The 25,200-nt window shown below is 35.6% G+C and overlaps 1 protein-coding gene across 1 annotated transcript in view; it reads left to right on the forward strand.

Annotated features, from left to right (window-relative positions):
- The window catches only part of ATG4C (autophagy related 4C cysteine peptidase), a 98,448-nt gene that overhangs the window by 22,895 nt on the left and 50,353 nt on the right, over window positions 1-25,200 (forward strand). The window contains exons 2-3 of the mRNA XM_059899073.1: window positions 5,362-5,500; window positions 11,608-11,691. Coding sequence (XP_059755056.1) covers window positions 5,425-5,500; window positions 11,608-11,691 — 160 coding nt within the window. The 5' untranslated portion in view covers window positions 5,362-5,424. The remainder of the gene's footprint in view (window positions 1-5,361; window positions 5,501-11,607; window positions 11,692-25,200) is intronic.

Raw genomic sequence — 25,200 nt, forward strand, 5'->3', positions numbered from 1 at the left:
AGCATCTTACCTTGGTTATTTATTTATTTATTTATTTAGGAGTCTTTATCTAATATACAGACTTTCCTCATAGAAAATGTCTCATTTTGTCTTGATTTTCCCCCAGCACACTTGAAAGTCATGTTGACTTTCACACTGTTGCTAAGGACTGTCCAGAGTGTTCCTGGTAGCTGGTATTGGGAACTCTTTGAATCAAGGTCCTCCCTGTGGCCTACTTTCTTTCTAACTTAGAAAGAAAATACATGCATGTACATTCTCTTATTTTATTTTTATTTTTTAATTTATTCATTTTTATTGAAGTATAGTTGATTTATAATGTTGTGTTATTTCAAGTTTACAGCAAAGTGATTCAGTTATACATACATACATAGGTCTATTTTTTTCAGATTCTTTTCCCTTACAGGTTATTACAAAATATTGAGTATAGTTCTCTGTGCTATATAGTAGGTCCTTGTTGGTTATCTATTTTTAATAGAGTGGTGTGTATATGTTAATCCCAAACTCCTAATTTATCCCTCCCCCGCCCCTTTCCTCTTTGGTAACCATAAGGTTGTTTTCTTTGTCTGTGGGTCTGTTTCTGTTCTTTATGTAAGTTCATTTGTATCATTTTTGTTTAAATTGCACATATAAACGATATCATATGATGTTTGTCTTTGGCTTGCTTTACTTCATATGATAATCTCTAGGTCCATCTATGTTGCTGCAAATGGCATTATTTCATTCTTTTTTATGGCTGAGTAATATTCCATTGTATATATGTATCACATCTTCTTTATCCATTTATCTATCGATGGACATTTAGGTTGCTTCCATGTCTTGGCTATTGTAAATAGTGCTGCAGTGAACATTAGGGTGAATGGATCTTTTGAATTAGTTTTGTCCCTATATATGCCCAGGAGTGGTATTGCAGAATCATATGGTAGTTCTATTTTTGGTTTTTTAAAGAACCTCCAGTCTCTTCAGTAAGTGGTGCTGGGAAAACTGGACAGCTACATGTAAAAGAATGAAATTAGAACACTCTCTAACACCACACACAAAAATAAACTCAAAATGGATTAAAGACCTAAATGTAAGACCGGATGCTATAAAACCCCTAGAGGAAAACATAGGCAGAGGGACTTGCCTAGTGGCGCAGCGGTTAAGAATCTGCCTGCCAATGCAGGGGACACAGGTTTGATCTTTCCAGGTCTGGGAAGATCCCACATGCCGTGGAGCAGCTAAACCCGTGTGCCGCAACTACTGAGCCTGCGCTCTAGAGCCCATGAGGCACAAGTACTGAGCCCGCATGCCACAACTACTGAAGTCTGCACGCTCTAGGGCCTGCGTGCTGCAACTGCTGAAACCCGTGTGCCTAGAGCCCGTGTTCTGCAACAAGAGAAGCCACTACAATGAGAAGCCTGCACACTACAAGGAAGAGTAGCCCCCACTTGCCCAACTAGAGAAAGCCCATGTGCAGCAACAAAGACCCAACGCAGCCAAAAAATAAAACAAAACAAAAACCCCCCTAAAAACATTGGCAGAACACTTTTTGACATAAATCACAGCAATATCTTTTTGGCTTTGTCTCCTAGAGTAATGGAGATAAAAACAAAAAGAAACAAATGGGACCTAATTAAATCAAAGTATTTGCACGGCAAAGGAAACCATAAACAAAATGAAAAAACAACCTACAGATTGGGAGAAAATATTTGCAAATGATGTGACCAACAAGGGATTAATCTCTAAAATATACAAATAGCTCACACAGCTCAATATAAAAAAAACAAATAACCCAATCAAAAAATGGGCAGAAAACCTAAATAGATATTTCTGTAAAGAAGACATACAGATAGCCAAAAGGCACATGAAAAGATGTTAGACATTGCTAATTATTAGAGAAATGCAAATCAAAACTACAATGAGGTATCACCTCGCACTGGTCAGAATGGCCATTGTCCAAAAGTCTACAAACAATAAATGCTGGAGAGGGTGTGGAGAAGAATGGACCCTCCTACGCTGTTGGTGGGAATGTAAATGGGCGCAGCCACAATGGAGAACAGTATGGAAGTTCCTTACATTCTCTTATTTTAAATATTTTGTATTTAGAAGATTCATGGTTGGTGGCTTTTTAAAAATAAACTTTATATATATTTTGTAACATTTATTCATTTGGCTGTGCCGCATCTTAGTTGTGGCACATGGGATCTTCGTTGCGGCATTCGGGATCTTTTTATTTGTGGCATGTGGGATCTTTAGCTGCGTCATGTGGGCTCTTAGTTGTGGCATGCGGGATCTAGTTCCCTGACCAGGGATAGAACCAGGGCCCCCTGCATTGGGAACTTGGAGGCTTAACTACTGGACCACCAGGGAAGTCCCTAAAAATAAACTTTTTAAATTCTAAAAATTGCGTGTGTTTTTTGTATAAGATTTGGAAAAGGTGGGCGATAGTGATAAAAAAAAAATAGCCATACGCAATTTGTCAGGGAAACTATTGTCAGCAATTGGGTATACATTTTTTTTACTCCTTCACCTCCCCCTCAGCCCCCAGGCAGTATTGTGTGATACATAAAGTTTTAGATTTTGCATAATGTTTCCCCATTTTCACAGACTCTTTGTAAGCATTTTTAATGGATATATAACCCATCATGTGGATGCACTATATAATCACACATTTTATAAACTTTTCTCCTTCTTGCTTTTCCAAATTTTGTTAAATAATGCACTTTTGGGAGGAAATTTTTTTCTTTATTCTAGTTGTCAGTTAAAGAATTCTAATTACAGCAGGTAAGACTACTGCTTATGTTTCATAATTTTTCAGTTCACTGATTCATTTAATAAACATTTTGAGAAACAATTGTGTGCCAGGCAGAATTTAAGGACATTTGAAAAGTTTACTGTCTGGTGTAAGAGGCAGGTAAGAAGCAAGTTATTACAATACAGTGTGATGAGTGCTGTGATAGAGGAAGACATAGGCTCCTAAGGAGCTAAGAAGAGGGGCTTCTGTCTTAGTTTGAGGTTGGGAGGAGGGTAAAAATCTTACTAATCTTACCAGAGGAGGAGAAACTTAAGCTGGGTCGTAGGGACTCATGATAGTAAGACAGTCAAAAAATGAGGGTGAGCAGGAAGGCATTGTAGGTGGAGGGAAGAGCACATGCAAAGGCATGGAGATATTAGCATGTCAAGTTTAGGAAGCTTTAATATTAATATTAAAAATGGCTTTAGTATATAGTGCATGTGAGGGAGTGGCAAGAGAGAAAGCTGAGTAAGTGGGCAGATGTAATTTCATGAAGGGCTTTGAATATCATCCTCAAGGCTGGGGTACCATCATGGACGAGGCAGAATCCTTGAGAAACATGTTTATAGCTCTTAACTCTTCATTTGTACAGCAGCAATTCTCAAATTAATAGCTCTCACCCAAACCTCACCTTTGAGCTCCAGAGCTATATATCCAACTGCCTTGTTGGCCTCTCTAGAATGTCTAGAATGTAAGCGTCATGAAAGCAAGTATTTTACTCCCTTTGCCCTAAGCTATATCTGCACTACCTAGAACAGTGCCTGGCAATAATTTATCGAGTGATTAAATAAAAATGAATGATTCCCTACTATATCTCAGAGCCATCTCAAACTCCACATAAATCCAATTCATGATCTTCTCCCTCTAACCTGCCCTTCTCCTAATGTTCCCTATTTTTAAAAATAATTAAAAAAAATTTTATTTAGTTTTGGCTGTGTTGGGTCTTCTTTGCTGCACGCGGGCTTTCTCTAGTTGCGGTGAGCGGGGGCTACTGTTCGTTGCAGTGTGCAGGCTTCTCATTGCCGTGGCTTCTCTTGTAGTGGAGCACAGGCTCTAGGTGCGTGGGCTTCAGTAGTTGTGGCACATGGGCTCAGTAGTTGTGGTTTGTGGGCTCTAGAGTGCTGGCTCAGTAGTTGTGGCGCATGGGCTTAGTTGCTTCGCGGCATGTGGGATCTTCCTGGACAAGGGATCGAACCGTATCCCCTGCTTTGGCAGGCGGATTCTTAACCACTGAGCCACCAGGGAAGTCCCCCTAATTTAATGTTCCCTATTTAAGTGATTGGCACCAACTATTTAATTTCACAAGCCAGAAACCTGGGTGTATCTTTGACATATTCCTCTTTCTCACCTTTCACATCCATTTTATCACTGAGACCTAATGAATTCTTGACGTTTCTTCATATGTCCATTTCTGTCCATCTCCACTGCTCTAGTCCAAGCTACCATCTCTCTCCTCATCCTATACAGTAGTAGTAAACTCTCACCCTTTACTCTTGTCCCTTTTCAATCTGTTCTCCGTGTTGGAGTCAAAAAAAAACCAAACAAACCCACAGAATCTGATTCTGATATTCCTGTTTGGAACCAGTTGCTCTTTGGATAAAGAACAAAACCCTTAACATGGTCTACAAGGCCCTGTGTGCTTTGGCCACTGTCTAACCCGATAGCCACATCTCATGCCACTTTTTTGGATTCTGTGCTTAGTCGCATTGGCTTTTTAAATTCTTCCGGTGGACCATGCTTTCTTCTGTCACAGTTATAATGTATAATTAGTAGCTTCTAATACATATTATAAAATGGAATGCCTATTGTCAGAGAAACAAATGTATCGATACCTTTGAGTTGATATTTATAACCCTGAAAGGATAATGTTCTGTGTGGCATTCTTTTCTTGAAAAGAAAACTGTCTGTGAATTATTTCAAATAAGCTCAAACATTTTCAGTTATAATTTGTTCCTCTTTCAGATTACATATCACGTATATCAATTTTCCCTCAAGTAAGTTAAATACTTATAAGCTACATTTATTCTTATTTTAAAGTAAGAAAACATTGTCTTGTAAATTTAAGCCATTCGATTTTTTAAAAAATGCTGCAGTAGGAAGCAAGGATGTATTGGAAATATAGGAAATGCCTTAATTAAAAAAAACAACTAGGCTTTATATGAAACTAGTGACTTAATCAATATAAGTGGAAGCCTCCATTCTGAAGATAGTCGCCATTTCTTATATGATTTCAAATCACCCTCTCTGATTACAAATGAAACAAGTCTTGAATAATCTCACCAAGACTGACTTGTGTTACTAAGTTATTGTTCTTAATTGTGAGTGTCTGGGGGAGTTTATTGTTTGGTTTTGTGTGATAATTTTTATTGTACATAAAATATACAACAATAAAATATATTTTGTAATTAAAATATTTTTAGAGTATATTGTATTCTATTCTGTAAAATGAAAAATTGATTTGCTCATTTCCAGTTCAAGTTGTATTTAATCACTTAAGTAACTTTAGCAGATAGTGCACCATATAGATAGTGCACCATATAATATGTACTCATTACTTATTTTTCTTTAACTTCTTTTCTTTATGTCAGAACAAAAGTCTAAACTTACAGAAGAATGCAATCAAGTGATGGCTTTTTCTTTAGAATCTGAATATGGAGGCCACAGGAACAGATGAAGTTGACAAGCTAAAAACTAAATTTATATCTGCTTGGAACAATATGAAATATAGTAAGTATCAAGATTTGAAAACTGTATAAATCCAAAGAAATATTTGAAGACATGTATTATCTCCCTTATTAAGTCACTGACAATTGCTGAGATTCTCTTTGAATGAAATATTTCTGTAAGGAATGTAGATAAGAATACTACCTGAAGAGAGAGCCAAATACCATCATAAACATTGCTTAGAAACTCAGGCATATCATGTGGTCCTTTAAAAAAGAAAATTCCAAAGAAGATAGAATTTATTCAGGTGATGATAATACCTCAGGTTTTCAGACTCAGCATCAGGCAACCTCATGTATGAACCAGGAAGCAAGCAAAATAGACTGCTGAACACACAAAGCAGACCATTTAAAGTTCACATGCTGATACATATGACTTTCTTCTAGGAACACACTCAGATTCTTATTTTTAACTTAGTTACTCTTGGTTTGCATACAAATCCAATAAGGATCATATGGTGGTTTTGAAGCCCACTTAAGACTAGAAACAAATTGGAGATGAAAAATCCTTCAAAGATGGAGAAATACTCAGCAGAACCAGTTTCAACTGGAAGAAGTTAATATCCATAAGATAGGAATGATAAAATTTAGTAAAACCCCTTGACAGTACAAATTCAGGTAAAACACAATTGGCTGTTGGCTCCTGGTTCACTGGAAGTCATGGCCAGCTAGCTATTTAGACAGTTAAAACTTGATAATAACTTGACATTGTATTTTGAAGATTATAGACATTAATTTTTTGAAAATTGAGATTTAAATCATATACTACTAAAATTCACCTTTTTAAAGTGTATGATTCAGTGGTTTTTAGTACACTCACAGGAATGTACAACCATCATCACTATCTAATTCCAGAACATTTTCATCACCCCCAAAAGCTACCTTGTACCCATTAGCAACTACTCCCTATTCCTCCCCACCTCTCTCCAATCCCTGGCATCCACCAGTCTATTTTTTGCCTCTCTGGATTTGCCTATTCTGGACATTTCATATAAATGGTATCGTATAACTTGTGGCCTTTTGTTTTTGACTCCTTTCACTTGACATAACGTTTTGAAAGTTAATTCATGTTGTAGCATGTATATATCAATACTTCATTCTCTTATACGGCTGAATAATATTTCATTGTATGGATATATCACATTTTCTTTAACCACTCGTTAGTTGATAGATGTTTGGGTTGTTTCCACTTTTTGGCTATATGAATAATGCTGCTATGAATATTGTATACAAGTTTTTGTGTAAACATATGTTTTCAGTTTTCTTGGGTATATACCTAGGAGTAGAATTGCTGGATCATATGTTTACCCTAAGTTTAACTTTTTAAGGAACTACCAAACTGTTTTCCAAACTGTTTGCACCATTATACATTCCTACCAGAAATGTTTGAGGGTTTGAATTCCTCCACATCCTCAGCAATACTTGTTAATGTCTATCTTTTTAATTAGACCCATTCTAGTGAGTGTGAAGTATCTCACTGTGAGTTTGATTGTATTTCCCTGATGAACATATGAAGTTAATCCTCTTTTTATGTATTTATTGGTAATTTGTGTATATTCTTTCAAGAAATGTCCATTCAAATCTTTTGCATGTTTTAAAATTGGGTTGTCTTTTTATTATTGAGTTGTAAGAGTTCTTTATATATTCTAGATAAAAATCCCTCAGCAAATATATGATTTGCAAATATTTTCTCCCATTCTTGGATTGTCTTTTCACTTTCTTCATAGTGTCCATTGAAGCATAAAACTTTTACTTTTTGAGGTCCAATTTACCTATTTTTTTTCCTTTTGTTGCTTGTGCTTTTGATGTTGTTTTAAGAAACTGTTGCTTAAATCAAGGGCATGAAGATTTGCACCTATTCTTTAAAGAGTTTTTATCTTTTTAGCTCTTATATTTAGGTCTTTGATCCATTTCTAGTTAATTTTTGCTTATGATGTGAGGTAGAGGTTCCACTTTATTCTTTGTATGTGGCTATCTGGTCCCAGCACCATTTGTTTAAAAGAATATTCTTTCTCCATTGACTGGTCTTGCCACACTTACCTAAAATCAGTTGACCATAGATGTAAAGGTTTATTTCTGGACTCTCAGTTCTATTCCATTAATCTGTATGTTTGTTCTTATGCCAGTAGAACATTCTCTTGATTACTTTAGCTTTTTGTAAAATTTGAAATTGGAAAGTATGATTCCTCCAACTTTGTTCTTCTTTTCCAAGATTGTTTTGACTGTTCCGGATTCCATGCATTTTCCATATGAATTTTTGATCCTCTTATCAATTTCTGCAAGAAATCCAGCTGGGATTTTTATATAGATTTTAGTGAATCTGTAGATCAATTTTCAGAGTATTGGCATATTAACAGAGTATTGCCATATTAAGTCTTCCAATCCATGGGCATGGGATGTCTTTCCATTTATTTAGGTCTTTAATTTCTTTCAATGATGTTTTGTAGTTTTCTGTGTGCAAGTCTTGGCACTTCTTTTGTTAAAGTTATTCCTAAGTATTTTATTCTTTTCAATGCTATTTTAAAATGAATTTTCTTCATTTCATTTAGACTCTTCATTGCTAGTATATAGAAATACAGTTGATTTTTATGATTTGATCTTGTATCTTGTAAACTTGGTAATCTCTTTTATTCTAATAATTTTTTGTGGATTCTTTAGGATTTTCTGTGTGTAAATCATGTCATCTGCAAACAGAGGCTTATGTTCTTTTTCAACCATTTAATCTGATGGATAGGTTATGTGATGAAGATTTCATTTATAAAGTCTGAACATTGTCATACAGGTACTCAACACATTTCAGCAGTGACCTAGGAATTGTTATTTAACCTATTATTTACATATGTGTAGCTTTCCCTATCTAGATATTTAAGTGGGCATCATAAGATTATGGTAATCCCTAATCTCTGAAGAACAGATTGTTCAGGGTAACTACATGTTCTAGATAGTTTTAAGTTATAGAGTAGTATTTTAGTTTTATTTTTATTGGTGAAAATTATTCTAAAATGTTGAATGTATTTTCATTGTTTAGAGTTTGTGTAGTATGGATGGTTTAAGAAGGATTAAAATCGATTGAGCACCCACTAGTATGTTGTAGTTTATGTACCTTCTCATTTAAATTTCATATCTTTCTGAGTTAGATATCTTTCTGAGATTTAAACCTAATATGTTTCTAAGGTATTCTTTTTGTGCAAATTAGAAAACTGAGATTAGGTGACATATTCAAGGTCGTATATCTAGGTAAGTCTTGAAACTTGTATTCAAACCCAGCCTCTCTTGCTGTTCTCTGAATACACTGAACATAATTTAGGATTATTTTTTATCAATGTCAATATTATTATATAAAGATGGAACTAGAAATGGCATAGCACTTAAAATTTAAAAGAACTGGACCTTACTTTCTTGAAAAAGTGTTTCATTTTTGCTTCCCCCCCCATATTTACATGACTTTATGAGGTATGTAAACTTGATTTCCTTTTTAAAATATTACGAAGTAAATCATCCTTCTGGGTGTTTCTGTTCCTCCAGAAAATCATTATCATCTCTACTATTTCTGTGCTCTTTGGCTTGTTTGCATCTTTTAAAGCCTGACTTGTGATTTTCAAATTGCTGACTTAATGGACTATCGGTTTTTTGGTAACATTTTGTTTATGGTAGCTAGTCTCCAAAGACAGTCCTCAGTGAATCACATTTTGTGTTGTCTCTTTTCTCATATGAATCTGGGCTGGCTTGTGTCTCATATCAAGCAATAGAATGAGTTAGAAATGAAGCTATGTCAATTCCAGGCCTAGCCATTAAGAGACAACTTCTGCCTGGTGTGTGCACTATAACTCATTGCTCGTGTAAAATGTAGATCGTTGCAAAGCCTCAGGCTCTGACTTGTCAGATTCACCTTTCTTTTCTTTTGGAAGGACTGGTGACTGGTAAGAGGGTATACAGGTAGAGGGTAAAGCATAGGGAGAAAGAGAGAAGTTCCTCCGTAAAGGTTTTTTGTTTGTTAGTTTTTGAGGTTGTTTTTATGAAGTTCTTAGGATTTGCTTTGGAAGTACTGCCTTTTGGGGAGAGGGGATTGTTATCATTTTGGGGATTAGAATCATTCTAGTATGGTGCTAATAATACTCCTATGAAACAATGTCTATAAAGCACCTAGCTTAGTTCCTAGTATAAAATAGATGGTCAGTAAATACTATCTTCCCATTGGAGTTCAGAGAAGAGAATGAGAGATAGGTGGGAACAGGAAAAGATGTCTTAGAAGTGCGTGTTTGAGTCAGAAGAAGAAGATTTAAATGGATTTAAATGGGCTGATATTGGGGAGGATATTTTTGTTATGGAATAGTATGAACCAAATAGTAAAGCCCACTTTGAGTATAGATGAGAAGTAGTGGAAAAGATGACTGTAAAGGTGATTTGTATCATATTGTGGAAAGTCTTTAGTATCACAGAGAAGTTCATTATAAATCTGTTAGGTAATGAATCATTGAGGATGGTTTTTGAGCAGACAAGTTACCTAGTCAAAGCTGAGCCACAGGGAGATTAATTTGGCAGGGATGTGTGGCATATGCTAGAGTGGGGAAAAACTGATTACAGATAAGCCATTTTGAGGGAGTATTGCAGTAATCCAAAGCCTGATTACTGTATTTGACTTTCCATTCTTTCTTTCTTTTTTTTTTGGCTGCGTTGGGTCTTCATTGCGGTGCTTGGGCTTCTCACTTGCAGTGGCTTCTCTTGGTGCGGAGCACGGGCTCTAGGCTTCAGTAGTTGCAGCATGCAGGCTCAGTAGTTGTGGCACGCGAGTCCTAGAGCATGCAGGCTTCAGTAGTTGCGGCACGTGGGCTCAGTAGTTGCGGCACGCAGACTCTAGGGTGTGCGGGCTTCAGTAGTTGTGGCACGCGGGCTCAGTGTTGTGGCTTGCGGGCTCTGGAGCACAGGCTCAGTAGTTGTGGTGCATGTGCTTAGTTGCTTCACAGCATGTGGGATCTTCCTGGACCAGGGATCAAACTCATGTCCCCTGCATTGGCAGGCAGATTCTTAACCACTGCAGTACCGGGGAAGTCCCTCCATTCTTTCTTTTTCACTACCAAACTCAAGATACTTGCATGATTTTTATTATAAATACATATTTTAATTTACTTGTTCTTTATGCTTATTTGTATTATAGTACTTAAGGGAGCACTTTCATAAAAATCGCTCATTTAAAATTTTGTAACAACTCTGTTAAATATAAATGTTGGTCTGCTTAAGACTAGACCTAAGTCTCTTAACTCCCAATTTCAGATTCTTTTTATTTATATGTTCTTGCATTTTAGGAGCTGCTTTTAAGTCTGCCATTAGCACTCAGGAATTTCATACACTTAGGAATATTCAGGAATGTAATGGGCAAGTGCTTTTCTCAGGAAATTGAGAACTATTAATGGCAACATAAAAAACCAAAAGGAGAGTTCCTTTTAGATATAGACAGTTTAGTAGGAAGAAAATTGGAAGAATTAGAGTTTGCAACTGAGAGTTGAGGATTGGGGATTGGGAGGTGGAAAATTGAGATGAAAATGTCTGAAAGCTTTATACATCACTTTCAGAAATCCTCATTTGGCTGAAATGATGGGGTAAAAACAGATTTCCCTAGGAAACTTCAGAGATCCACTTTTATCATAAGCATTAGTGTACTGTGTGATCTTTTCCCTAAATTACTTCACTGGAATATTCAAATACTTTAAACCTTTAAAATATCTAAAATGGAAGAAAATATAAGAAATTGGTAACATTTGTTGCCTTTGGGAAAAGAGGTTGGTGTCAGGGAAACTGGAGTAGAATTTGTACCTTTTAAGTTTTATACCATAAGAACATTGTGACCTGTTTGAAAATAAATTAAAACAGATTTTTTTCTCTGCCATGTTCTTTAAGTGGGCAGAATGTGGTTAAAATACTTTGCTTTATTTGAAAGTAGCATAAGTAGTCTGTATTTTCAGTTCATTGTCAAAATACTTTTGCTACACTTGTAAAAAATGCACATCCATAATTGAGAATTGGTGATTTGAAATTAAATAAAAGAAAATGCTGCTGAACTTTTAGTCTGAAATCCTTTAATTGCAAAACTGTTTTTCTCTTTTTCTCATTTAGGTTGGGTGTTGAAAACAAAGACATATTTTAGTAGAAATTCCCCTGTATTATTGCTTGGAAAGTGTTACCATTTTAAATATGAAGGTAAGTGCTAAATTTGTGATCCATTTAAAAATCTTTGTAGAAATTCATTGTGTAATTGTTTTCATTATTTTATTTCCAGATTAACCTACTTTTGACATATTTCTTTTTGTTTTTTACTTCCAGTTATTTTTATTGTGGTAAAATACACATATCAAAATTTACCATCTTAGTCATTTTTAAGTGTACGGTTCAGTGGTATTAAATACATTCATAATGTTGTGCTACCATCATCACCATTCATCTGTAGAACTCTTCATCTTGTAACACTGAAATTCTGTACCCATTAAACAATAACTCCTCATTCCTCCCTTCCCTTCAGCCCCTGGCAACTGCCATTCTACTTTTTATGCCTATGTTTTGGCATTTATCTTTTAAAAACCTGTATTTTATGTAACACATAAAATACTGCCATATGGTTTGGGTTTCTTGTGAATTCCTTGAAAATAAAGTTCATACCGTCATACACCATTTGTTATATCCCTCATAATTTTGGACTTACCGTATGAGTGCTAAGTAAATATTATTTGAGTCAATATCTTAATATTCTTTATCAAGTTCTCTGATGATAATTTTAAAATATATGATAATAATTAAAAGTATCACGTTAGTTAACGTAAAAAATGGTAAGTTTTCCAATTCTTAAGGATGCTCCAATTTCTGAAATTATTTGCTGTATTTGATGTTTCTGAATTTTCATATAGCCTCATCCTTTCTGTAATTATCCTATATTTTCTTTTAATAATTTATGTCCCCTATTGAGTGCCTATTATGTGTCAAGCATCATGCTAAACTCTTTGGGAAATGTCTTTAATTCTCACAACAAGCCTACAAGGTAGATTTAAGTGTCCCTGTGCTATACGTTTGAAAGCTGGAGTTTAGAGAAGTTAAATAATTTGTCCAAAATCACACAGGTATTAGATGACAGAGCTGAATTTTAAACCAAGACTATGTTTCATTTTAATACTGGCATTCTTTGTACTATATGTCTTTGCTTGGTATTTTGTATGTATGAGTGTGTGTGTTTTTTGTGTGTTTGTGTGTGTGTGAGAGAGAGAGAGAGAGGAGAGGGGAAGAATGTATGTGACAGTATGTGATTATCAAGGCTTTTATTCATTTTTTTGATTGATCTTTTTTGGTCACATCAGCAGTTGTCTAAAGCCTAAATGGTTTGTAATAGTAACAGCTGACATTTATTGAGTATTTATAATACGCCAGACAGGATTTTTAAGTAATTTACATGTATTAACTCATTGAGTCCTCACAGTATTCTTGAAAGATGAGTAGGAAGTTGATGGATAAAGAAGGCATGCATTTTAGGTAAATAGAATGGCATGATGAAAGCAATAGCACTGAGATGTTAGACAGTATATTTAGGAAACAGAAGTGTCCAGTGTAACTATGGTGGGAGAGAATTATGAAAAGGACCAAATTATGGAGGAGCATCTTGAATGCTGTGCTAAAGAGTTCGGTCATTTGTTTACAGGCAGAGGAGAGTACGGGCTTTAGGGTGAGACATACGTGGGTTTGAATTTTGGCTCTTTTTGCTGATTAGTTGTTATTTTTGGCAAGTTATGTGATTTCCCTAAGTATTAATGATACCTATTTCGTAGGCATTTAGCGATATGTCTTGTACATGTAAGCATTCTAAATGATATTATTATTCATGATAAAAGGAATGTGAGAAAAAGTTATTAGAATTGTTTTTAAGGATAGCATTATATATTTTTTGGAAGAAATACTTTGAGCAGTAAGTGGATTCTTGGGGGTCCTCAACTCGAGATGAAAAGTAAATGATATAGGAGATACAAATGAGACAAATAGAAGACTGTTTTGTTTTGGACTAGGATTAGGGATACAGGGAAAGAAAGACAAGGATATGGGGCTCGGGAAGGAGAAAGGAGAGCGAGCCAGAAAGGTGGTTGGATTCTGCATGTCCACTGAGAGGTTTCCTTGTTGACGTGCTCTGGTCTTCAGCAAAGTCAGGTAAGTTTATGAAATGCTTGATGTAGGAAAAGTTCTTTTGGAAAGGGGATGGATTTGGCATCTGGAATGAAAAAGACAACTCATATCATTGTAGGAGTTAGAAGCGGGAGGGGAGGAACCAAGAGAGTTTAAGCTGTGTAGAATTAACAGAAATCTGCGGGACTAGCTTTGAACTTCTACATGTAACAGAATTTTTGGTTCAAGCAAGTTTTCTAAGTTATCAGAGAGATAGGGGGTGGTGTACACAGCTTCTTAACTACAATGGTTATTATTATCCTAGGTTTTTTAATTTTTTTAATTTTTAAATTTTTAAAATTTATTTGTTTATTTATTTATTTATGGCCGTGCTGGGTCTTCGTTTCTGTGCGAGGGCTTTCTCTAGTTGTGGCCAGTGGGGGCCACTCTTCATCGCGGTGCGCGGGCCTCTCACCATCGTGGCCTCTCTTGTTGCGGAGCACAGGCTCCAGATGCGCAGGCTCAGTAATTGTGGCTCACGGGCCTAGTTGCTCCGCGGCATGTGCGATCTTCCCAGACCAGGGCTCGAACCCGTGTTCCCTGCATTGGCGGGCAGATTCTCAACCACTGGGCCACCAGGGAAGCCCCAACATTTTTTTTTTTAAATTTTATTTATTTATTTATGTTTTTTGGCTGTGTTGGGTCTTCGTTTCTGTGCGAGGGCTTTCTCTAGTTGCGGCGAGCGGGGGCCACTCTTCATCGCGGTGCGCGGGCCTCTCAACTGTCGCGGCCTCTCTTGTTGTGGAGCACAGGCTCCAGACGCGCAGACTCAGTAGTTGTGGCTCACAGGCCCGGTTGCTCCGCAGCATGTGGGATCTTCCCAGACCAGGGCTCGAACCCGTGTCCCCTGCATTGGCAGGCAGATTCTCAACCACTGCACCACCAGGGAAGCTATCCTAGATTTTTGAACAAAAAATACCAGATTTCATTTAATTATTTTCAGTGATCATGTATTGAGAACATGCTAGCTAGGACATTGATCTTGCCCAGAAGGAGCATATGATAATCATAACTAAATACATGCTTTAGAAAAATAACTGATAGCAATGTGGAAGAACCATTGGAAGTCAGTTATCAGGCAAGATACAATGACTCTGATATAGGGCAGTGGAAATGGAGAGGATTGACTTGAGATATTTTAAGGTAGACTTGATAGCATCTGACAAATGATTGGATTTGAGGTCATGAGAGAGAGAAGATAAAGAATACTTAAAGACTACTATCTTGGATTATAGGTAGTGTTAGTAACCAAATGTGATATACTAGAGGAAGTGTGGATTTTGCGGGGACATGTAGTGTTTGAAGTAGGCCATTCAGAAGTAAACAGTCTGAATGAAGTAGGTGGTTTAGAATTGATTGGTTAGTTATTTTCAAAGAGGTAGCATTTGAGGCTAATGAATAAGGTCACATTGATGGAAAGTATAGGTGGAGAATATTCATCTCTAAGGATCTACTGATGAAGAAGAATCAGTGAATGAAATTGAGAAGGAGTAGGCAATATATAGGACAAAACCCATGACAGTATTTTATCATAGAGACTGAAGGAAAGAGATTTTCAGGAGAAAAGTTGGGACAAAGTGCCTAATGCTCAAAAGAGGTTAAGCAGGAAAAAACCTGAGTAGAGGCTGTAGGATTTGTCAGTGAGAAATTGCTGATGACTTTTGAGAGATCAGTTTCACTGGAGTGGTAGGATAGAAAAGTAAAAGCAGTAAAATTAACAGCAGCTAACCTGCATTTACTGAGTGTGGCTCTTTGTTATGCACGAAAGCCAAAGTGTATTCTATTTATTTATTTATTTGGCTGCATTGGGTCTTCATTGCGATGCGTGGGGTTTCTTGAGTTGTGGCGAGCGGGGGCTACTCTTTGTTGCGGTGTGTGGGCTTCTCATTGTGGTGGCTTCTCTTGTGGAGCACGGGCTCTAGGCACATGGGCTTCAGTAGTTGCAGCATGCGGGCTCAGTAGTTGCGGCATGCAGACCCTATCGCACACGGGCTTCAGTAGTTGCAGTGTGTGGGCTCAGTAGTTGTGGCGCGTGAGCTCTAGGGCACGCGGGTTTCAGTAGTTGTGGCACGCCATTGTGGCTTGCGGGCTCTAGAGCACAGGCTCAGTAGTTGTGGCACATGGACTTAGTTGCTCCGCGGCATGTGGGAACTTCCCAGACCAGGGATTGAACCTGTGTCCCATACATTAGCAGGTGGATTCTTAACCACTGCGCCACCAGGGAATTCCCCAAAGCATATTCTTTTAAAGATTTATTGGTTATGATATCGGGGTAGAGAACTGCTTTTATAAAACATAAAAACACAGCCTGTATAGGAAAATATTGATGTATTTGACCAAATAAAAATTTAAAAATCTGCATCACGAAAGACACCATAAACAAAGTTTAGAAGCAAGACAGAGAGAGAAGATATTTGTATACGCGCTCTCATTCTCTTTTTCTCTCTCTCTGTATTGGTATATGTATGTGTGTGTGTGTGTACATTGAAGATCTATCTGTCCATCTGTTATCTCTTCATCTATATCTTAGACAAAGGATTAGTCTACAAAATAATATGAAAAACATGGACAATTCAAAAAAAATGAGCCAAGGAAATGAACAGGTGCTTTTAAAGTAGAAACTTGAGTGGCCAAACATAAGAAAATGTTCACCACAGTAATAAAGGGAGTGCAAATTAAAATGAGATACTGTTTCTTAGTTATCAAATTTGCAAAAATTTGAAAGCTTCATGATATCAAATTTTAGCAAGGTTGTGAAGAAATAGGAACTCAAACACTGCTGATGGGAGGCAACTTGGTACAACCTCTTCATGAATTTGAAAGTACTTAGAAAAATTGATAATACATACAACTTAGGATCTAGCAATTCTACCTTTAAGTATTTACCCCAGAGAAGTTCTCTGTATATGTGTAGAACACTTGTACAAGGATGTTTATTGTAGCTTTGTTGAAATAACAAAAAGTATTGAAAACAAGTATGCGCTACTAGTGGATTAGATGAATAAGGTTATTCATTCATTCCAAAAGTATTTATTAAGAGCCTGTTATGTGCCAGGCACTGGGGTTACTGCTGAAAGTATTGCAGGCACAGTACTTACACTCAAGGAGCTTACAGTCCAGTAGGTGAGAGACATTAAACAAATAATTACAAAATTATTAATTTCATTATGATAGTCATGATAAAACAGAAGTACAGGTTCTTATAAACAGAGACCAAATTAGAAAGGATGTGATTGGATCAAATAAGCAGAAAGTCCATTTCAAAATAGCTTAAAAGCAGTAAGGGTATTTATTATCATTCACAAGCGGAAGTCCTGACGTAGGGATGGCTCTAGGTTGGTTAATCAGTGCCTCTGTGACATCATCAAGGACCCATGTTCTGTCCATCTTCCTACTCTGCTAATCTCAGCGTATTGGTCTTATCTTCATCTACCTCTCCCATAGTAACAAGTGCCTATCTTAGTACCATTATAAGACATATGGCAGATATGACAGAATCCAGTGGAAGTAGGACTTTTTCTTCTTTGTTTTCTTTATTATAAATATGAATTTTTATTATTTTAATAATTTTATATTATTTAAAATCTTTACATTTTAAAAATTATGAATTACTCATACACAGAGAAGACAAAAGCCTTGTGTATACACTTTCAAGAATAGTAATGAAATTTTATTAGACAAGAGAAGTACAACATTATGAATAAGTTTTAATCTCCTTGTGCTTCTACCCAACTGTAGTCCTTCCCATGCCAAAAAACTCTACTATCCTAAAGTGGTGGAATTTAGTGTTTCCTATTTTTGACCTTTTTGAAAATGAAATCGAACTATGTTTTGCTTCTGTGACTTGCTTATGGCTTTTAAGGTTGTGTTTTTAAGATTTGTCCATGTTATGTGTAGGTTCTAGTTTATTTTTACTGCTGTATAATATTCCATTGTATGAATTACCACAAATTATTCATTCTACTATTGTTAGACATTTAGTTTGCTTTGGTTTTGCCATTTTAAATAGTGTATAATAGTACATTCTTGTATTTTTGTAGAAATAAGACTGTAGTCTCAAAAGTTTTTGAAATACGACATTTGCTGTTTAAAAATATCTACATGCAGAATGAAGGGAATGAATCATTAGCCAGAAGAATATCATATTTCTGTTCTTATCATCCACTTTATAGATTCTCTTTTCTAATGAGTTAACCCCAAACCACCTTCTTACACCTTTCTAGGAATTTTTTGGTATCCTCAGAGAGGGGGAGGCCCTTGTACTTAAAAGCATACAAATTTAAGTGAGTCAAGTATAGTTCTGAAAACGGGAGGAATAACACTGAATAAGATCAAATACACATTTGAAAAGAGATTTCAATATACATTTTGAAAATAAGAGGGGTCACAATAATCAAGGTAAGGTAAAAGGGAATTAGAATATTTGTTCAGAAAAACAGGGATTACGACATGGTGGAAGTAACATATTAAGGATTTTTTTTGTTGTTAATGAAGTTTTAAAACTTTTGAAATACATGACATAAAGGTCTGTTGATTATGGGGGACTAATTTTCTTTATTATTTCTCCTGTTGTGGGTATACAAACCCATATTATGTAAAGGTTTATTAATCCTATAATTATGGTATTACTTTGGTGAATTTCTAGTTCATAACAGTTGTCCTAAGGTTATTGCCCTGTTTTGTCATGACTTTCTTTATAGCTTCAACAGAAATATAATATTCTGTTTATCTCATTGGAAATATTTTAATGCTAACCTTTTCTCTCTGTGTGTCATTATGTACTCATAGCTTTTTAGATTTACTGTGCATTGGTCAATCTCCACCAGATTTTCTCTTAGATGGTTCAGGACATGATGGGCCCAGAGACCATTAAGGAAAAACTGTATCTGTGGTTATCTCTAGTATACCAGTTCTATCTTAGGGACCCAAATGATTTAACATGAATAACAAAGATAAGGCTCTCTCCTTCCTAATTTTGGGGCTGAGGAGCATCTATAGACAATGATTCTAACCTATGGACAAAAAAACCCCAAAATAGTGCATGGAAAAAAGGAAAAAAAAATAAGTAGAGAGGGTAGCACAGAGGCTAGAAAATAATAAAAGTTTTTTCTGCACTGAAACCAGCCCAGGGTGGAGCTTTGCCTAGGGATCTCTTTATAGGACATAAAGGGCATGAAAGTAAGGTATCAAGGGGTCTTCCTTTGTGTGCTCTTGGTTCTTGTACTATCTCTACTATTTTCAGGGATCTGTGTTATTCCACATGTTGCCAAGATTATGCCCAAATGTTGTGGAAATAAGATCCCACAATTTGGAATTTTTTGAAACATGACTTTTGCCATTTAGTAAGAAAGGGTGTGCAGGATGAAATCAATTGTTTATAGGTATATTACTTAATTTGGAAATTTTCCAGATCTTGTTCTGTTATTGATTTTTAATTTAATTCCATCGTGGTCAGAGAAAATATTTTTATGACTCTAATCTCTTTGAAGTTATTGAGACTTGCTTTATGGTCTAAATATGGTATAACTTGGTAAATGTTCTTTGTGTGCTTGAGAAGAATATGTATTCTGTTACTGGAATGTTCTATAAGGACAGTTAGGTCACGTTGGTTGAGTTCACGTCTTCTCTCTTCTTGCTCTGTCCTACTTGTTCTACCAATTTTTATGAGAGGGATATTGAAATCTCTGACTATAATTGTGGATTTGTTTGTTTCTCCTTGCAATTCTATCAGTTTTTGCTTCTTCAATTTTGAAGCTTTGTTATTGGGTACATTAACATTTAGAGTTGTTATGGTCAGTTAATGAATTGACCCCTTTATAATTATAAAACCCTTCTTTATTCCTGGTGATATTTTTTTGGTCTGAAATCTACTTTGTCTGATATTAAGCTTTCTTTTGCTTAGGGTTATATGGTATATCTTTTTATGTTCTTTTACACTTAATCTATTTTTCTTTATATTTAAAGTTCGTTTCCTGTAGGAAGTAAATTGTTGGTTCTTGCTTTTTTATCCAATCTGATAATCTCTGCCTTTTAATTAAGTTGTTTAGACTACAGGCATACCTCGGAGATATTGTGGGTTTGGTTCCAGACCACTGCAATAAAGCAAATATTTCAATAAAGTAAGTTGCACAAATTTTTTGGTTTCCCAGTGCATATGAAAGTTATGTTTATACTGTATTATAGTCTATTAAGTATACAATAGCATTATGTCTAAAAAAATAATATATGTACCTTAATTAAAAAATACTTTATGGCTAAAAAATGCTAATCATCATCTGACAACACAGGGTTACCACAAACCTTCAATTTGTAAAAAACGCAGTATTTGCAAAGCACAGTAAAGTGAAGAACAAAAACAAGGTATGCCTGTATTCACATTCTATATGATTATTGATATAGTTAGGTTTGTCTGTTATCTCACTATTTGGCTTCTATTTGTTAAATCTGCTCTTTGTTCCCTTTTCCTCTTTTTCTACCTTCTTTCAGATTGAATATTTTTTGATTTCTATTTTATCTCTTTGTTGGCTGGTTAGCTGTAACTTTTTATTGTGTTATTTTACTGGGTTACTTTAAGGTTTTAGGGTATATCTTTAACTTATCACAGTCTACCTTCTAATGATATTATACCAACTCACATATAGTATAAGAACCTTAGAGTAGTGTACTTCACTTCCCTCCTCCTGGTCTTTATGCTACTGGTGTCATACATTTTATTTATTTGTATCTTATACATGCCATAATACATTGTTATTATTTTTGTTTAAACAGTCAATATCTTTAAAGAGATTTAAGTAATAAGAAAAATAATATATTTGCTCATATAGTTATCATTTTTGGTTTTCATTCCTTTGTGTGAATCCATATTTCCATCTGCTAAAATCCATTATTTTCCTGCTTGAAAGACTTATTTTAACATTTCTTATAGTGCAGGGTGTGCTGGTGATACATTCCTTCAGCTTTTGTGTCTCTGAAAAAGGGTTTTGCTTTCATTTTTGAAAGATACTTTTGCTGGGTATAGAATTTTGGGTTGATGATTTTTTTTCTTTCAGTAGCTTTAAAGATGTTGCCCTGCTATCTTCTTGTTTATTTTGTTTCCAGGGAGAAATCTGATGTCATCCTTATCTTTCTGTGTACATAATGTGTCTTTTTTTTCTTGACTACTTTAAAGATTTTTTTTTATCACTAGTTTGGAACAATTTGATTATGATGTGAAGTATAGTTTTCTTCATGTTTCTTGTGCTTGGGTTTTGTTGAATTTCTTGAACTTGTTGTTTCATAGTTTTCACCAATTTTGAATTTTTTCAGCCATTTTGTCTTCAAATATTTTTTCTGTCTTCCCCTCTCTTCCCTCTCCTGGGTCTCCAGTTGAACATATATTAGCATGAATGAAATTGTGCCACATCTCACAGATGTGCTTTTATTTTTTAAAAAATTCTTTTTCCTCTCTGTGTTTTAATTTGGATAGTTCCTACTGCTGTGTCTTCAAGTTCACTAATCTTTTGATCTTTTCCTCAGAAATGTCTAATCTGCCATAAATCCTAGTCAGTATATTTTTCATCTTGGTCATTGTAGTTTATATATCTAAAAGTTCCATTAAAAAAATCTTCCTTACTTATCTTCCTTCCTTACTTAATCTTCTTCTACTTATCTTTTTGAACATATGTAATATTGTAATAACTGTTTCAATGTACTTGTTTGCTAATTCTAGCATTTGTGTTAGGTTGGGTTCAGTTTTGATTGGTTGAGTATTCTCATTTTGGCTTGTGTTTTCCTGCCTATTTGCATGCTTGATTGATTGCCAGACGTTGTGTTATTTACCTTGTTGGGAGCTGGATATTTCTGTATTCTGAGTATTGCATTGTGTGAATGTGCCACACTTCATCCATTTTACTCTTGGTGGGCATTTGGATAGTTTTCAATTTTTGGCATTTGTTAAGAGCCCTGCTGTGAATATTCTAGTACATGTGCTTTGGTGAATGAACATGTGTATGGATTTTCATTCAGTATGTATACCTGGGAATATAATTGCTGGGTCATAGGGTATTCATATGTTCAGCCTCAGTATATACTACCAAATAGTTTTATAAAACAGTTGTGCCAGTTTGTATTTCTACCAGGTGTGTATGCAAATTCTGCTTGCTCTCAGCTCACCAATACTTGGTATTTTTCCATGTTTATTAGAGCCACATTTTATTTTAATTTGCATTTGTCTAACTTATGAAATTGAGCATATTTTCATAAATATTTTTCCATTTAAATATGTCTTCTATTAGATTATCTCTCTAGGTTTTCTTAATATATTCTGGATATGAATCCTTTTTTGGATATGTCTATAGGAAATGTTGTCTCCTACTTCGTTACTTTTTCACTCAGTTTATCTTTTGAAGAGCACAGTTCTTAATTTTAATATAGTCTGGTTAACTTTTTTATCTTCTTAAATGGTTAGTACTTTTTGTGTTCTGTTTAGTAAATCTTTGCTCACTTTAGGACAAGATAGTCTGTCTAGTGTTTTGAAGCTGTCATTTCTATGTTTTTTCTCTCTGGTTGCTTTTAAGATCAACTCTGTCTTTCATGTGGATTTCACTTTATTCTACTCAGAATCATATATTTCTTAAAATCTGAAGAAATTTCAGCCACTTTTAATTATAGTTTTTCTCCATTCTTCTTGTTCTTTCCTTTTGCATCTCTGAGAAGTCTTTCTGTTAGACTGTTTTTCATGTCTCTGAAATTCTTGTTTTTTGTATTTTCTGTTATTTTTTCTCTCTGTGCTGTGTTCTGAGTAATTTCTTTAGTTTTTCTGGTTCCTTGATTATCTTCTGAGCTTTGTATAACTTTCTATTTAACCTATGCCAAATTTCTATTTTCATTTATTATATTTTTCATTTCTAGTAGTTTTATTTGGTTTTCTTTTACATGTGCCTGGTCAACTTTAATTGTTTTCTGTTATTTGTCCACCTTTCAGTACCCTTCTACTTTTTAAACATATGCATACTTATTTTATCCCATACCTGATAATTACAATAGTTGTACTCTTTCAGAGTTTATTTCTGCAGTTTGTTGTACTTCTGATTATTTCTCATATTAGCTTGTTTAATTGTGATTTTTTTTTTTAAACAAATTTATTTATTTATTTATTTATTTTTGGCTGCGTTGGGTCTTCGTTGCTGTGCACGGGCTTTCTCTAGTTGCGGTGAGTGGGGGCTACTCTTCGTTGTGGTGCGCGGGCTTCTCATTTTTGTGGCTTCTCTTGTTACGGAGCACGGGCTCTAGGCACGCAGGCTTCAGTAGTTGTGGCACGTGGGCTCAGTAGTTGTGGCTCGTGGGCTCTAGAGCTCAGGCTCAGTAGTTGTGGCGCACGGGCTTAGTTGCTCTGCGGCATGTGGGATCTTCCCAGGCCAGGGCTCGAACCTGTGTCCCTTGCATTGGCAGGCAGATTCTTAACCACTGCGCCACCAGGGAAGCCCAATTGTGATTTTTAAAAAAAATTATTTATTTATTTTTGGCTGCATTGGGTCTTTGTTGCTGTGCGCAGGCTTTCTCTAGTTGCGGTGTAATTGTGATTTTTGATTGCGATAAGCACCCTTGACTGAGCCCTCAATATTACTAGCAGGTCTCTTCTATTTCCTTTATCAGCTTTCTTTCTCATCCTTTGTAGTGGTTCTTTCAGGCATTCTCACTCTTCATAAACCTCTGCTCAGAAGTCTTTTCCATCATAGAAAACAAAAGCAAAGCAAAACAAATATTTATTGTGTACCTACTATGGACTGAACTCTGTTAGGCGCTGAACATTCAGAGGTCTAGAAGATAAACATATTTCTTCTCCTCTAGAATACTTGAAATCTGGAGGGGGAGCAGATGTAGATAAAAAGCATTCTAGATATAATTAGTTAATACTGTGAAAAGGAAAGTCAGTCAAAAAGTGGAATAGCAGGAGTAGTATTATAGTGGAAAGTCAACAAGACAACAAAGTTCATTTAGTATGAACAGTTTCACAATAATACTTAGAGTAAATATTAAGAGGAGACTAGATCTTAAAAGGATAAGGAATTAATCACTTTGTCAAGATAGGAGATTAGAACTATGTGTTTGGCAAGCCTCAGGATGAGCTGTGAGAGTTATGTGTTATTATATCGAATTTCAAACAAATTTAAATGTCTCCAAAGTGGAAATTTTGGCCTTATTTGTAGTGCCATATTCAGTTTTCAGGTATTTTTATTTTTATTTGGAATTAAATTCAAACTCTAATCTTGAGAGAAATTCATTGATAATAGAGATTTGCCATGTATTCGTTTTTTTTTTCCTGAACATCTTTATTGGAGTATAATTGCTTTACAATATTGTGTTAGTTTCTGCTCTATAACAAAGTGAATCAGCTATATGTATACATATATCCCCATATCCCCTCCCTCTGCGCCTCCCTCCCACCTTCCCTATCCCACCCCTCTAGGTGGTCACAAAGTACCAAGTTGATCTCCCTGTGCTATGCAGCTGCTTCCCACTAGCTATCTGTTTTACATTTGGTAGTGTATATATGTCCATGCCACTCTCTCACTTCGTCCCAGCTTACCCTCCTCACCTGCCATATCCTCAAGTCCATTCTCTTAGTCTGCGTCTTTATTCCTGTCCTGCCACTACGTTCATCCGAACCATTTCTTTAGATTCCATACATATGTGTTAGCATATGGTATTTGTTTTTTACTTTCTGACTTACTTCACTCTGTATGACACACTTTAGGTCCATCCACCTCACTACAAATAACTCAATTTCATTTCTTTTTATGGCTGAGTAATATTCCACTGTATATATGTGCCACATCTTTTTTTATTTAATTAAAAAAAATTTTTTTTCACATCTATATCGGAGTATAATTGCTTTACATTGTTGTGTTAGTTTCTGCTATATAGCAAAGTGAATCAGCTATACATATACGTATATCCCCATATCTCCTCCCTCTTGCGTCTGCCTCCCACCTTCCCTATCCCACCCCTCTAGGTGGTCACAGAGCACCAAGCTGATCTCCTTGTGCTATGTGGTTGCTTCCCACTAGATATCTGTTTTACATTTGGTAGTATATATAAGTCCATGCCACTCTCTCACTTCGTCCCAGCTTACCCTTCCCCCTCCCTGTGTCCTCAAGTCCATTCTCTACATCTGCGTCTTTATTCCTGTCTGCCCCAGGTTCTTCATAACCTTTTTTTTTTTTTTTTTTTTTTAGATTCCATATATATGTGTTAGCATATGGTATTTGTTTTTCTCTTTCTGACTTACTTCACTCTGTATGACAGACTCTAGGTCCATCGACCTCACTACAAATAACTCAATTTCATTTCTTTTTATGGCTGAGTAATATTCCATTGTATATATGTGCCACATCTTCTTTATCCATTCATCTGTTGATGGACACTTAGGTTGCTTCCATGTCCTGGCTATCGTAAATAGAGCTGCAATGAACATTGTGGTACATGACTCTTTTTGAGTTATGGTTTTCTCAGGGTATATTCCCAGTAGTG

The sequence above is a fragment of the Balaenoptera ricei genome, chromosome 1, assembly GCF_028023285.1.
Source record: "Balaenoptera ricei isolate mBalRic1 chromosome 1, mBalRic1.hap2, whole genome shotgun sequence".
In the NCBI taxonomy this organism is placed as follows: Eukaryota; Metazoa; Chordata; class Mammalia; order Artiodactyla; family Balaenopteridae; genus Balaenoptera; species Balaenoptera ricei.